Source organism: Cinclus cinclus, chromosome 3, assembly GCF_963662255.1.
Source record: "Cinclus cinclus chromosome 3, bCinCin1.1, whole genome shotgun sequence".
Lineage (NCBI taxonomy): Eukaryota > Metazoa > Chordata > Aves > Passeriformes > Cinclidae > Cinclus > Cinclus cinclus.
The window spans coordinates 100,836,483-100,852,487 of NC_085048.1; the positions used below are offsets into that span (position 1 = coordinate 100,836,483).

Consider the following 16,005-nt stretch of genomic DNA (forward strand, 5'->3'; position numbering starts at 1 on the left):
AGGCGATTTTTCCTGCAAACAGTCAAATGTCAGAAGCAGAATACAACATGGATTCAACACCATAAAAAGAAATCAAGAAGTTGCAATGCACTGCTTGCCAAGACCAAGGGCATCAGTCCCTGGAACCCCAAAAGGTGTGTGCATGTCCCTCTTTCAGTTCTAACTAAAGTATTACAAAATAAGCTTTGGTAACACAGTGTACAAGTATTATGTTGTACAGAAGAAATTTTGAAGATGAAAATTACCTGTGGATTTTAAAGCTTAAAATATTTTAAGGGGTATGAAAACACTGCAAGGCAATATATATGCCACAAGCTTCACTGGAATTTTCAAAATGGCAAGACTTTATGGTTATTTTAACAATCCACATCCATATTTCGCTCATGACTTGAGAAAGAAAACAAGATCTATATTTACAAGAAATTGAAGACATACTGCACAATTCCCTTAAATCAAAGAAAAAAATTGGTTTTTTTTAATCAAAGTCTATTTCACTTTGTCAAGAAATTAAATTTATTATGCAAATAGCAAACCAGAATTTGTCTGTCCAAAGCAATTAATTAGAACATGAAATGGTTTTAAAAGGGTTAAACATGATGAATATTTTTTACTAATGCTTCTAACCCATCAATTCTAAAATATGCAATTGTACACCACAGCCCATTATTCAGACAGGAAATTCTTTCTTCAAACCTCTCTGGGTATTCTGTGACTCACATAACAATTGAGGTATTTCCAAGGGTTTTCCTTTAAATTTCCTAATATATTCTTCTGTAGTTTAACATTTTTCAGATGTAACACAACACTAAATCTGAAGCCAACTGCAACACAAGGCTTGAACAGAAATTGCAAGAATAAGTATTTTTATTTAATAGAGTTACTTGCATTTTCAACAATGTTGGGTGACATTTAGGCAATCAGGGCCATATACTCACCAATAAACTTGTTTTGCATAGTCTCTAGGAGAGCTTGGTGGGCATCCTCTGTTTGCAAAGCACATGAACATTCTCTGGCCAGTATGGTCCGGACAAGGTGCTCTCCACAACCTAAAGAAATATCAAGATTGGGAATAGTAAAAATACAGATATCACTATGAAGAAACCGTGTCATTAATTTACATCATCATTAATTTACATTAATCTGGCTGTGATGATGCAAAATAATGACAGTTTCTTCACAGTGATGCATAAGACAAGTTTCTGCCACATACTTTTATTTTTTAAAAAGGTTGACATGGAGTCACTCAAAAATTCAACTAAGTCAGTCAATTTCAACTGCACAAAGTCATAAACCAAAGTTAAGTGCAGAAAGAAGAAACAGAGACAGTCTCTGACCTGGCATCTCTATCGTGACAGATTCCTCTTACTAATCATTCTCTCGGGAATGATCCTTGCATGCAACTCTTCAAACCAAGAACCACTTCAGTGACACAGTAACTCCTTTTGCATGACAGAACCTTCTATTTAGTCTATCTGATTCAGCCTTTTTGCAACAACAGAATACATTAATTCACCCATGCTTTTTTGCCAAAGGGGCTGGTCATTGGACCCCTAGCACAAATTCCTGTAATTTTTAAAGGTTTGTCCTTAAAAAATTAAAAAGCTTCTGCAAACAATCACTTATTGCCTCAGTGCTTTCTGTACCTATCCCCTGAAACCTATTTTTGGTGAAGACAAGCAGGTCATTACTGCTACTCTTGTTCTGTAGGAATATTCTCACACCTGCTGTTTTTCCTCCTACACCCTTCTCCCTTCCTATACTGTGCTTTGGGACATACAGCTGCAGCCAAATGGCACCATGCACGTTTACTGGACCAACTGGGGTTTGTTGGGTAGGAAAACTCACTGCTGATACCTCCTCCATATAGACCAAGGTCATTACACTACTTACACCTCCTGTTTGTTGACATTTTTCCCCAATGGCAGGGAAGCAGACAAAACATTTAGAAGAGGTTTAACCAAGAGCCAGGTGAACAGTGATATCCAGTTGCGAAAGAAAAAACCATAACTAATGTATAGTTGTAATGCAACAATGATCTCAAATTATCTAAATGTAAGCGACTACATTTTGATCTGATTTGTAGCTTATAGGGGCCTGAAACTACATTGGACACCAGAACATACAGAGAGAAGTCAGATACAATCCATTCACAATTATAGATAAATATTTCTAGCATATAGCTCATTAAATAAAACAAGATGATGCAAGCACTGGAACCATAAAAAAAAAAAAACCTGGTATAATCCAGCTGGACTTATTAACTCAGGTACAGAACTGCATAAATACACTTACACAGCCTCCAAAAACAAATTTATGGCTGGAAACGATCTATTTGCTTCCAAAGTAGCAGGGAGCTAGAGCTGGTAAGACATCAGACCTAGGCTGGCTTCAGACAAAGGCAGCTCAGTCTCCAGGGATAACTCACACTTTACTGGAAGCACTAACAAGCCCAGAAGAGAAACACTGGCTGAAGCCAGCCTAGATGTGGTATAAAGAAAAACTTAATTATTAAACCCAACCCAAAGTGGCTCCTGGGCAGCCTGCTGAGTCTCTCAGTGCTGCGCATAATGCTGAGTTTAGAGCATTGACTGGTTTGGGTACAACATGACACAAACACATTGACAGGTCTGGCACTGTGTATTGCAGCTACTCACAGACTGGTTTCCAGTTCTTCTTACCATTTTAAACCCTAATTAACATGGCAACCTATTCAAAGTATCTCCCTCTCTGGCTAATTGTCACACAATTATACCCTTCCCCTTCAATTCCACTGTTCTTCAAAGATTGCTAATACAGAAGGAGAAAAAAATTACCCCTAGCATTTTCAAGATTTAACCCCCAACAAAGAAACAAACCCCCCCTCCAAAAAAAAAAAAAAAAAAAACAAACAAAAAAAACCAAAAAAACCCTCTGGAGCACTATAGGCGCATTACATGTCAGAGAATCAGCCCAAAGAAAAGATTGCTGAGAAATTCTGTACACTTGTCCCAAAATCCTGACATATTCAAACATCAAAAAAATACCTTGGTCTTCAGTTATGTATCCTGCTAATGGGCAGTGTCTCCTGATTAATACAATTCAGCTAAACTGAGTCGTTTTAAGTGGGACACTTTGGCATTGAATCTACATACAATTGGCACAACAGAAAGACAAAAAAAAATTCTTTGTATAGCAAACAGATTGAGTAAAAGCCAATTACAAATTTAGAGGAAAACAAAAGAGCCAAAGTACTACAACAATTACCCAGTCAAGGGAAATCTTGAGAGCATAAGGGAAAAAGTGTTTTCATTGAGACTGTCAAGCTCTCAAGTTAATGAGAGAAGTGTCCTGGTTAGGAGACAATCTTTAAGAGGCTTGTGCAACACAGCAACCTCAGCAGCTGCTCATAGGAGGGTCTGTCCATTCATTTGCCTCATTACACCCACACTCAGAAGCTTCTGTCCACAACAGAACTGTGAGTTATCTACTGTTTATCCCAAAGTGATGGATGAAGAACATGAAAAAACCCCACAAGATGCATTTTACCCATAGAACACAACATGGACATTGCTATTTTTAAACTAAGAAAATTTAATCACTGTGAAGCTTTACTGTAAAGAACAAAAGCAAACAAAAGCCATATGCTCCAGCAAAAACTGAGAAAGCAGATTTGTTCTTAAAAAAAACCAAAACAAACCTGTTAGTACCTTTAAAATATAACATGTAATACCTTTAAATATAACTATATAAATAAGAAGCAGAGGACTTTGTATAGGAATGAAACAAATGAGACACAGAAACCAGAGTGAGTCTATGCATCTCCAGTGCATCAAGTAATAAAACCAGATGTTACTACTTCACAATTTTCAAGTATTTCCCTAGGTGTCATTAAAAAGAAACAATGGCCATTTTTTAGCATGACATATAATGTTATTTCCCTCCCAAGAGAATCACTTTATTGAAGAGTTCCCATAACATCAAGTCTGCACCAAAAAAAATTCAGAGAGAGTAAACTTAATATGGGTTAAAAACAGCTGCGGCCCACAGATGTGATCCAGGATCAACCACAAGAAAAGCAGCTTCGCAATTCTACTAACACATCACACATCTCTACATCCCCACAGACAAAGTCATTTCTTTTTGTCGTATTTATGTCAACCTATAAGACAGCAAACTTACAGACTGCTGCTGGCAGTGTATGTAAAAATCTTTCAACACATCACTTTCTGGCAGTCTGCAGGGACAGATAACTAAGAAAAACTATTCCCCCATTTGGAAAAGAAAAATTTGTTACTGTAGTTTTTGATGTAGAAACATCTATTTTTGAAGAACAAGAAAAAAAGCTAAGCACTGTTTCACATACTTTGACCAGATACAGGCTGAGGAAAAGAATTACACTTTCTATTATCTCAAATCAGAATCAAACTTCTTGCAGGTTTAGCAGATCTATACATCTGTATAGCCTCTAACTGGGAATACATTGTAGATAATACTAGGACTAGGCACAAAATGAATGTATACATTACCACAGCAATCAAAACTGATTAGTAACTTACAATAATATCAAGTTGTGGGTTCAAATTTATCGTTCCAGACACTTTTGTCTAACTGCCAGCATTAACCAACTTCCAAAAAAGTTCTATTAACATGACTCAAGACAGCAACTCCAGTGAAAAATACTTAAACACATTTCCAAATCATGCACACAAGTTAGTGAAAATGCAAATCTGGCTCATTTGCTTAACTATCTCACATTATACTACATTTAACTGCAAGTGTTAATAGTTTTGACATTTCTTTCACTGAATAGTACTACAGCCAAACCAAGAGGGACTCCCACTAAGAATTTTTCATTTCTACATTAAAGCCTCAAATATATTAATTTTAGTAACTTTCCTGTAAACAGAGATTAAGTCATTTACGATCCTTTCCCAGTTATGATGATCACTTCCTCAGTAACCCAAAGCTCATATGTCAGAAATGAATATTTTGCAATGACAGACAAATGCTTCCCTAAGACTTCACACAAGTGATTCAAATGGAGATGACTAGCTGGAAAAATGTACTGGGTTAATTTAGTGCTTCACACTGAAATGACTGTTTTGTATAGTAAAAAAATATTTTCCTAACACAGTAATATTTTGCAAACATCATGTTGCCTACTTGTACCTCCTCTGCTGGCAAAAATACTACTGTTGGAACTGCTGTTGTCCATATTTGCAGGGCTAAGTACAATTAGACTTCTTCTAAGATTGCTACGGGCAAACAGGAAAATGTTCCTACAGAAAACAAATAGTTTATAGAGACTATTTTGATAAATCATGCCTGACAAATTTGGCAACCTTCTATAACGATACTACAGCACTGGAGGGTAAGGGAAGAGCAACTAGTCATAGGACAAAAGGGAATCTCTTTACAATGATGGAGGCTAGATTTAAATTAGATATTAGGAAGAAATTCTTTACTATGAGGGTGATAAGACACTGGAACTGGTTGCCCAGGGAAGTTCTGAATGCACCACCCCTGGTAGTGTTCATAGCCAAGCTGAATGGGGCTTTAAGCAAGCTGTTTAAGTGGAAGGTGTTCCTGCCCATGGCAGGGTGCTGGAAAACGATGATCTTTAAGGCCCTCACAACCCAAACCACTCTAAGATCCTACCAAAAAAACCCTGAAACATACAGACAGATATTTTGGATTCAAGTTTCTAGCCTCCCAGATTAAGGGGAAAGAATATACAGATTCCTAAAGGCTTCAGGGATATATGGCAATAGATACCTATGACAAGGGAAGGAAAGAAGAATGTGGCTTAATAGACACAACACGTTTATTTTGTAAACAAACTACACACCAAAATGAAACTCTAAAAGATCCCAGAAAATCTGTCTTAAATCAGAAGCTTCTATTCCTGCTTGAAAATTACTTGAAGGTGATATACAAATCCACTTAAAGATCATACAGAAACAGAAACACTGATTTTCAGAGACATCTTTTTAATGCAGTGCTTCTTTTAAAGTGCCAGGCAAACCAAAACTGAAACAGAATTTCCCTTTTCTGTGGGTATTGAAACATGTAATTTCTGAAAATAATACGATTTTACCTCCTATTCAAATACTCCTCATTGATTACTACAATATTTGAACAAGAACAGTCTGTGAATCTACAACTTGTTTTTTTTTTCCCATAGTTTCGTTTTCTTCTGTTATCCTACTATAATTTAGCTGTTCTGGATATATCAGTAGTCTCGCTGAGTTACCATTTCAGCAATAGTAATTTTCTAGTTAGCCTATGCACAATTTCCATAACAACCAAATAACCTGGGGGGCTGGGGGGGGTTTGATGTTCTTGGTTTTATTTTTTAAGATTGCTAACATCTTCAATTTTTAGCTACTATATTAGATACTACCTTATACTGCACACAATCTGAGTTATAATTTTAAATGCTAATCTTTCTGCACCAAGCAGTAATTAATACTCAATTCACAGGTTATACAAACCTTAACTTGCTACAGACTTGGATCCTTCATTTGAGCTTCATGCAAGAAACTAAAGATTAAACCACTGTTTTTTTTCCTCAGCATAGTGACTTCTCAAGAAGATTTCTAATGCTTGAAATAACCACAACAAGAGGACAAAAGCCAGCACAATATACACTTAACATCCTATACAATGCGTGCTCTGCATCTTACAATGTTCTTCTGATGGAACCAAGATGGAAAAGGAAAGGAAGGCCCTGTGCAAAGCAAGGGCCTCCGAGCAGCATGTCAGAAAGAAATTGTTTTTCTGCTTCTTTTGATGGGAGATGCTTTCAAGTCAGAAAATTAGAAACAGGTGTGCCAGAGGGCACACACACATCCATGCACCACACTGAAAAACACACGTTTTCAATTTTCAGACATGAAAGAGGCTCCTGTTGAATGGAATGAGAAATGAAAATGGAGTTTGCTTTCTGCAAGCCACAAGCAGAGCTTATGGAGCTCTGACAGGCTGCAGGAGCCTGTCTAGCTATGAAACACACAGTACCTCGTGTTGGAACTTGTTTTAAAGGAGTACAGAATGGAAACTTGCAAACTCACATACAGTCAAGAATGGAAAAATTCATCTAGTTTACGCCACTGCTGAAGTATGACTCTTCACTTTTCAGAAGCTAAAGACAGAAGTGACAGGTTATCTGTATTTTATCATCTATTCCATGCAGCACAGTCTGAACCTGGCCCTGTTGTTTCTGTCCAATTAAGCCCTGATATTATTTTCAGTTCAATAGTAGTCCCTAAAGTGTCAATAAGTTAAAGAACTACTATTTCTGCTTTACTTCCTGGATAGCATCTGGTTATGCCTAATGGAAACACAGTGAAACCTGTATTTCATTAACTTCTTTTCATCCTTTCCAGCATCTCTAGAAAGAGCTGATTAAAACCTTGTAAGCCAGTAATTTTAAAAAAACAAAATACTGTACAATAAAAATATTTAGTTGGCAGGACATATTAATATATTATGTACGTAGTTACACATTGAAATACTATTTGAATGCATAACTCCCAAAAGACAAAATGCTGCAGTCTAGCAGAATGCACTACAGTGTTAAAGTTACATAACTTTTAGCTTTTTTTTGCTCCTATCAGCTGCTGTATCTTGTCTTCATATAAGCAGAGGAAATTTTTTAATTACTGACCTACTGCCAGAAAAAAACCCTGCAAATAAAGTCCTGTCCAATTTGTAAAGCACTGATCCTAGAGAGCTCAATTCCTGCTGTAGACAGAATATTCTTAGATGATTTACCTACTAAGAAAATGTAATGGAAATTTTCCAAAAGGTTGAAACTTTAGTAAATTTGGGCAGGTTTCAAAGATAGCAAAAGACAAATTCAACATGCAGACAAACTTGCGTCTAAAGTATCTTCCCTAAGGAAAGGTAGGAAAACACTTATGTCTCTAAGTTTTTTATATGGGAAAAATAAACCAATCACTCTAAAGAACAACTCATTCAGGTTTTCTACAATTTTACAGATCAGAAGAAAAAAAAGGTTAGAGAGATACAGTGCCACATGAATGAATCCTTAAGTTGTGAATAGTGGTAAATGGCAGATAATTTATTTTAAAAGCCTCTTGTTTGAGTTACCGTGAACAAAAAGAATTTCAGATGTACCTCCAAGAGAGGTTAAAATGAAGAACAAATGTAGGTCCCTCAAAGAGTGCTTTTTTTCATTCTTCATTACATTTAATACGTTTTTGAAGGATTAACTTCATTTAAGCTGCAAAGAAAAGCAAACGCTTTTGCCTAGGCCTTCGTCAGAAGCTTTGCGGCTACTAATCTCTGTAAAACTATACCTCTCCAAACTACATCACTTATGTCACACAAAACTTACAGGGAACAAAGTATGACAGTAGCTTATGTGCTTGCTAACTAAAGGTATAAAACAACTCACTCTCAAATCCCAGAAAAATATTTCAGACATAGAAAGGGAGTTCAGTCTGCCACATCTCCAATTCACTTTCCATCCTTGCACCTATTCCACTTTGGGCAAGGCACAGCAACAGGGACAGGATGAAGTGTCCAGTGCAGGAGCTGGTGCTGCACAGCTGCTGGCCCAGGATACAAAATCTGGACCTTCTGCAGGAGGCTACAACCTCCACAAGCCTGTGCACCTTCAAGCATAACAGATATTATAGCATCAAGGCAAATTAACATTTTGAGATGCAATAAGCTCTCTATTGTATTCATCCAGTTCTGCTTCCCAACAAGCCTTCCAAAGGCAATTCAAACCACCACTCAGATCATTCTGAGGACAAACCCCTTAGCTCTGAACACTGCAGTACTGTGTTTTATTGACTGCCACTCAATCCTACCATTCCCACAAATCATCTCTACCTGGGGCTTCCTCTCTTTTCTCCCAGACTCGTGGTGGTGCTGAGTTAGTTCACACACCACATGCCACAGCACTGAAGCCTCCCAGCTGCATCTAGACACCCAGGCTGAATGAACTCTTCAGAAACATTCACTTCACAGGTAAATACTGATCTGCCTGGAGACAGACTTCCTCTTCCTCCACCCTACCCTCTGGTTCACAGTAACAATGACATAATTCTTCTCCATATGCAGCTGCTTCATCTGTGATTCATTAAATTACCTCTTATTCTCCAAATCACACAGGCCCAGACGGATTTTGAGAGATAATACAAATGTCTACAAAGAGACTAATTGTATCATAATATCCATCTCACACAGAGCAGCTCAAGCAATCTGTACAGGACACAAAATTTGCATGTGAAATTCCTCTGGGCACTGGGAACATGGACTCAGAAGGACAGACCAGACAGACAATGCTGCACTTGTGTGTATATAAGAGCTACCAGCACGTGCAAGTTGAAGTAAGATTTATAATCACATTATAAATGTAATTCACTGGTACAACTTGCTCAGAGAAACTGTGGATGCCACATCCCTGGAACTGTTTGAGGCCAGACTGGATGGAGCTTTGAGCAACCTGGTCTAGAAGTTATCCCTGCCCAGGGTAGAGGTGTTCCATCCATTAAGGTTCTTCCAACGCAAACCATTTCATAATTCCACAAAATAGCACTGGCCAGGTATTCACTCACTGGGTCCTAACACAGCCAATACTGCCATCAACAAAAAGGAATCACAAAATCACAAATAAAGCATTGCATTAAAGCTTCCCTTAAAAGTATTTACTCTGTAGATTTGCACATCAGTAGAGTTTGTTTGCAAAAGGAGTTTTCAAGTAGGAATCTACAGATCAGTGGCTTCTGTAAGGAGAACAAAATGCTGGCTGAGGGCACAGCTCAACAAACAATCTAACAACCACAGCCTATCTCTGAACAGGTGTCATTCCTATTCCATCTTACACCACAATGCACATTCCACACTGCCTGCAAAAGCATCCAAAAGACACACAGCCAAAAACTGGACTATTGTATTTCCTATGGTTGAGTTTTGTTCACAAATGTTTTCCTTCCAAATAATACCCATCTTCCTGTGTTTACATTCATATACCAACAAAAAACACACCCACTAGAGTTCCAAGCAGCCTTAGGAGTGTTCTGGCCTCTTTCTGGGGGGAGGTAGTGGAGGTGCCTAAAGGGGACCCTGTTTTATTTGTGTCGGTGTGCACACATGCATAGAAAAGCTTTTAAACACCACAGATTTGGCTCCTGCTATATTCATCCAAAACCCAGTTCAGCTGTTAAAATACATTTATACTAAATAAAGGCCACTTTATTTAAAGGTCATGCTCAGTTCATTTAACAAGCTTCCAATCTGTCTCTACCATCATTCCTTCATGGAATGGCCCTTGCACTGTTATTAGATGTCACAGTTAAAGCTGCCCAGGTATTTTGGCTGTGCCTGCAACTGAAACATTCTCTGAATTATCTTGAATTTTAATACTGATTTTGAGATACTTAAATTCCTGTAATGTTTATCCTTCAGCTGCCAATGAAGTCCCACAACCATTTTTTACTGAACAAAATATTAATTTTAACATAATTCAGAGTTTATGTATCAAAATATCTCAAAAACAGTTGATGGGGAAAAAAAATCAGAAAGGCTCTACTTGTTTACACAGAAACTGAATTTCAGACTGAGAGTTATGGAATAAACCTTGGATTTAAGACCCCCTAAATTCACAGTCATTCTTAAGTTTCACCATCTCCCCCACACTGTTTTTAGAAAGTCTTCATCTTTTGATTTCAGTTGTCCCAGGCCCTGTTAAACTATAACCATAAAATATGAATTTTAAAATATCCTGTATTTTGTAAACCTTGAAGTATCTTTTTAAAAGCCAAAAAAACAAAACCAAAAAGTAAAACCAAAGACATTGTGGTTGACCAACAAGGCCAAGTGACTGTTAGAGGTATGAAATTACTGTGCAAAAAGTTGAAGTCATGCCCAAACAAGTTCAGAACCACCACCTTCGGCACATTCAACATAAAAACATGATAAAAAAATAACCAAAAATATTTAAGAAACAACTTGCTAAGAGGCATAAGAACTAATACTAAATTCTTCCCGAACAGGCAAAGGCAGGAAGCCTCCCAGCAACCACAGGGCCAGCAGAAGATCCAAGATCTCTTCAAATAATACACAACCATTGAAGAAAGCTACAGGAACTTGGAATTACTTTTAAGTACTTCTGTGGTGACATCTTCCTCCCAACCTGCCTTATTTTTTTTTTTTATAAGGCAGGTACTAAAAGACATTGAAGCTTCAATTGGAGGATTTTAGAACAAAATTTAAAAATTCAAGAATAAAGTCTACTGCATTATTGATTATGGCATTTAAAATAAAACTTTTCCTTTTCCAATGAAGTTTCCACAAAGATAACCACAGAATTGAACCATTCCCAGGAAAATTTAAGTATCTGGTCTTCCAAGAACAAAAAGAGAAACCTTGAGAAGTCACCCTGACCTACTAGAACAAATGTATCTCTAGTTTGTAAAGTCCCAATATCACAAATTGCCAGAAGCCTGGATAATGCAGTAGATGTGCTTTTCCCAGTCCTGTACTTTTCCCTGGAGAACTGCAAACAGCCTCTTCTCTGATACAGGCTACCAAACTGTCTGGAGCTCAGCTTCAATCCAATGTGTCCATTCCATGTGGAATTCACTGTGCAAGAGTTTGTACTCTGCCTACTATTCCAAACTCTTCTTCCTCAACACCACAGCTTCTCCCCAACCTGCTCAATCTCTAGTTGATCGTCATTCCCAAGGACATGAACAATTTCTTAAGTGTGGCGTGAAAAGAGTTTACAAAACCTGACCCTTCAAAATTGCTTATATGAAACTAATGCCAAAGAATATCCTTTTTCATGATTGAATAGAGAGCCTGATACAACAAACTCTCAAGGCTTAAATTTCTATTCTCAGCAATCACTAAAAAGAAGTTTAAAAGTGTAAACCACCACAAAAGAGAAACCTTTTATTTCCCAAAGAATTATTCAGCTAAAATTATTTGGTTTAACACACATTATTACCAAATAATTTTGAGGATCTTTTCCATAAACTCTAATTCCCCGTAAGCTTTAACTTTTTATTCAATTTTTTTTTTAAATTCCAAATGTAATTTGATGAGTCAGCTATTCTCTGAAGTCATGTAACAATGAACTTTAAACATTACTCAATAACCACAGCAACCACCGTCTAATTTTATTCTTTTTTTTATTCTCACCACAAAACAGAAAAAAATTCCCTGTAGAAACTATTAGATCTGTGCCAAATTTGGACACAAAGACCAGTTAAAATAAATAGACATGTGAAATTAAAACAACAAAATGTTTGCATATTGTGAAAACCAGAGAAATTTAAACTGATGGTAGGCTTCTTTAAAGTACATCTTTTAAATACATTTACATACAGGTGTAAACAAATGTAAAATAAAACATAAAATGAATGTGCATGTACACAGTTTTTATTTATATGTAACATGCAAGTTGCATTTGTTGCTGGTTTTTGAAAAATAAATGTCCACACAAAACCCATTTGGAAACCTACAAGAGGAGAGCATAATCACTGTCACAAATACAGTCTAGTCTGGGTTTAGTTACATCAAGGGACAGTGGTGATATTCTATTAAGAAGCACTGTCCATCTTGGAGTTTTCTAAATTAAGACATCTTCTAGAGTTTAGACAGTACATTTATTTTCTAAATATTTAACTATTATATATCTTAATGCATTATTCTCTTCCTTGGCCATGGCAGTTTCAACTGAATATTTGCAGATGTTTATGCCCCCATTCCCATCTCCTGTTGTCACCCAGCCAAGCTGTAAGTTTCATTCTTTCAACTTTTCATACAACTGAATTTTCCATCCCTTTACTCCTTAATTAAATTCATTGTTCACATTGGATGTTCATATTTTAAAGAAGAGTCGGGCATCAATGTATTTTAGAACTGCACTAAACATAAAGTACATTGTAAAATAAAACATTATGAGCTTCTGAAATGGAAAAAAGAATGGTATTGATTACAGAAGAGTTCTCACTTCCTGTAAACATTTCTATCTCCCCCTCTCTCACAGACATACACATACTTACTTTAAAGGAAAAGCAGAAACAAGAATTTAATTAAACACCACTAGGCTGAGCTTCAAATCCATGAATGAACAGATGGCCATGCTTCACAGCCCACCAGCAGGCCACTCCAATTAACTGGGACTTGGATCAGGGTAATGTCATGGAAGCTAGAAGTTTTGAACCAAACAAATAACCATATATGTGTGTTTGTGACAGTTACAACTAGTGTAACACTGAAGTATTCCACACTATACAAAAGTGGTACCAGCAAAAAGAGAGAAGACTTGTATTTCAGGCCATCATTAAATCTAGTAATCTCCTGTGAGTGCACCAGGATGCTTGTCAGTACTCACACAGACTTCAAATCCAGCTGACTTCATCAAGAAATTTTAAAGAATTAAATAAAGTTGTCCACTTCAGCTTTTCCACAATCTTTAATATTGGACTTGTGCTCACTAATTAATATGGCCCCAAATATTTAAACCTGTTCGGCTACATCAGTAAGCATTTATTAAATTAAAATCAATATGGTATCCCTTGAGCAAAAAACACTTTCTTACACTCCTGAGTTCAGTAGAACCATCCCCTGAGTAAGTACCAAAAAGGACATCTGCTTTTACTGACATTAAACTTAAGGGTGAACATTTACATAAATTTTCAATAGTACAAGACATACGTGAATACAGGGGAAATAAAAGCAACACAGGATACTCCTGATGCTCTTCAACCTCTATCAAATTTTAACTCTGCAACTTGTCACCTTGCTCCCTCTACTATTTCTGCAGCAGGACTCTAACTCTGCACTGCCCCAGGGATGTAGCTGACATTACCTACATCTGAACTCTGCAGATTTTCTTTACCTCTCCCTTTACTGAATGCTGATAACTCTGACCACTGAGTAGTGGGCAATAGCATAAATTTTGCAACCTGACATAAACACTCATTAAAAAGTATTACAAGTAGTTTTTCTGATTGAGGCTATTCATACAACTAGGGGTAGGAAAAGAAAAACAGAAGTAAAAGCAACTCCTACGTAACTTCACCTTAAAAGTTTTGGGTTCTGCAAGGCATCAAATGACCACAATACTTCTGTGTATCCAAGACCCTGAACCTTCCAAAGGGAACAGAAGCTCTCTTAATTCTTACATCACTTTCACAACTGCTGAATAAATATTTTCTGATACACTTACTCCAGTATTTTGGTTTTGCCTTTTCCCTTTCCTTTCAGAAGAAAAAGTGAAATGAAGAAAAAATTCACTTAAATACTGATCTGAAATAGTAATTAAATATTTTTGAGGAAAATACACTGCATGTAGCATTTTTGTATCCAAAGGACCCCCTGATAATCCTTCACACGAGGTTTCCATTCCCAAAGGTATTCTGCATTAAATTCAATATTGGGCTAATAAGCACTTCTTCACAGGACAGGTTCCTTAATACCTAACAAATACACCATTTCTTTTCAGTGCAATACAAAACAGGATAAAAATTCCCATGGCTGCTAATTAATTAAAAAGGGCAATATAAGCAACCAACAAGAGATCAATTCATGGATTTAAAGAGAATACTGAAACACAAACACATACATATATATGCAAATAAATTACACAAATTTAGAATATAGTCTCGAAATGTTGTTTGCATTTTAAATATTCAAACTAATTACAGAGAAAGATAGCAACTTCATTAAATATTTATAAAAGTAGTAAATACCTGAAGTACTCACAGCAGTGGAATAAGGGTTATGAGCTCCTGTATTTTCAGCCCAGCAGCCACAACCATAAAGAGCTGCCTAAGGAAAGAAGCACATTGTTCATAAAGTTTAAGTGTATGAGACTCTTGGTTTATTCCCCTTCCTTAAAAAAAATGTATTAAAACAACCTCAAACCAACAACAATAACAAAGAAACCCAAGAAAAACTCAATTATTAATACAAACTATGAATAAGACTATCATAGCTATATTGTAATTCCACTCCATTTTGCTACATCCTTTTACTATTACTCAGATCTGAGTGTTTGTCATAGATACAGTATTCTAGCATAGCTTAAGAGAAAATGAGGGTAAAGATAACCCTGTCAACATAAAGTCTCTTTCACTCTGCTATTCAAAAAACAAACAAACAAAAAAATCTTAAAGACATTTCAAAACAGAACCGCTTTTTGGACAGTGGAAAATGTCAACCAAAAAATACAGCTGTAAAGCAACGGAGCATAAAATTTCTGACACACCTCAAAATTCCCTAACAACAATAAGTTAACATTATTAATAATTAATAGAACTACAAACAATTCATAAATATAATCATAATTATATATAGTATATAATAAATACCTAATGTGTTCTTTTACTACCTTTGTCACTTCCTCCAATTCACAAGACCACTTAAAAATTAGGACAGCTTCCCTAAATATTGAGAGAAATCTTATTTTCAGACTTTAAGCATTTAAGAGACCATTTGTGGTATTAAGGAGGTATTCAAGCCCAAGAAATTAACTTATTGATACCTCTGTCAAAAGGTAACCAACTACAGAACATCTTACCTGTGGGCTATTTGTTCCCATGTTATCACGTTTCATGGGGATTCTTTTTTATTCCAAATGAAGCAGAGAGATAGAACTTTTAGTTGTTTAGAAAATGCAGTTTATTTTTCTTATTTTCTGGAGAAAATGTGGTTCATTATTCTTATTTTCTACACATAAGCTACAGAGTTCTACAGAACTCTTGAAAGAGTTCTAAAGAATTAACTCTTATTTTCTGAGTTCTTGCTATAGGCGTTGAGAGCATGACCAGAAGTCACAAGACTTATGGTTACAAGACCTTTTCACTAATCAATAAAACACTGTTAACAAGGATACTTATGTTTCTAATCTAATAAGAAGAATTTTTGTTTAATTATACTGTAACCTTTTTTAACAAGTCTGTTTTAACACAGAGATCTATTAAGGCCATTCTGTTACTTTTATAGTTATTTTTTTACTATCCTGAACTTCATAGTTAT

General features: G+C 36.3%; 1 protein-coding gene across 1 annotated transcript in view; it reads right to left on the minus strand.

The window, feature by feature from the left end:
• Positions 1 to 16,005, minus strand: part of TASP1 (taspase 1) — a 77,154-nt gene that overhangs the window by 22,794 nt on the left and 38,355 nt on the right. The window contains exons 10-11 of the mRNA XM_062490564.1: positions 14,718 to 14,796; positions 936 to 1,046 (exon numbers count right to left, since the gene is read on the minus strand). Coding sequence (XP_062346548.1) covers positions 936 to 1,046; positions 14,718 to 14,796 — 190 coding nt within the window. The remainder of the gene's footprint in view (positions 1 to 935; positions 1,047 to 14,717; positions 14,797 to 16,005) is intronic.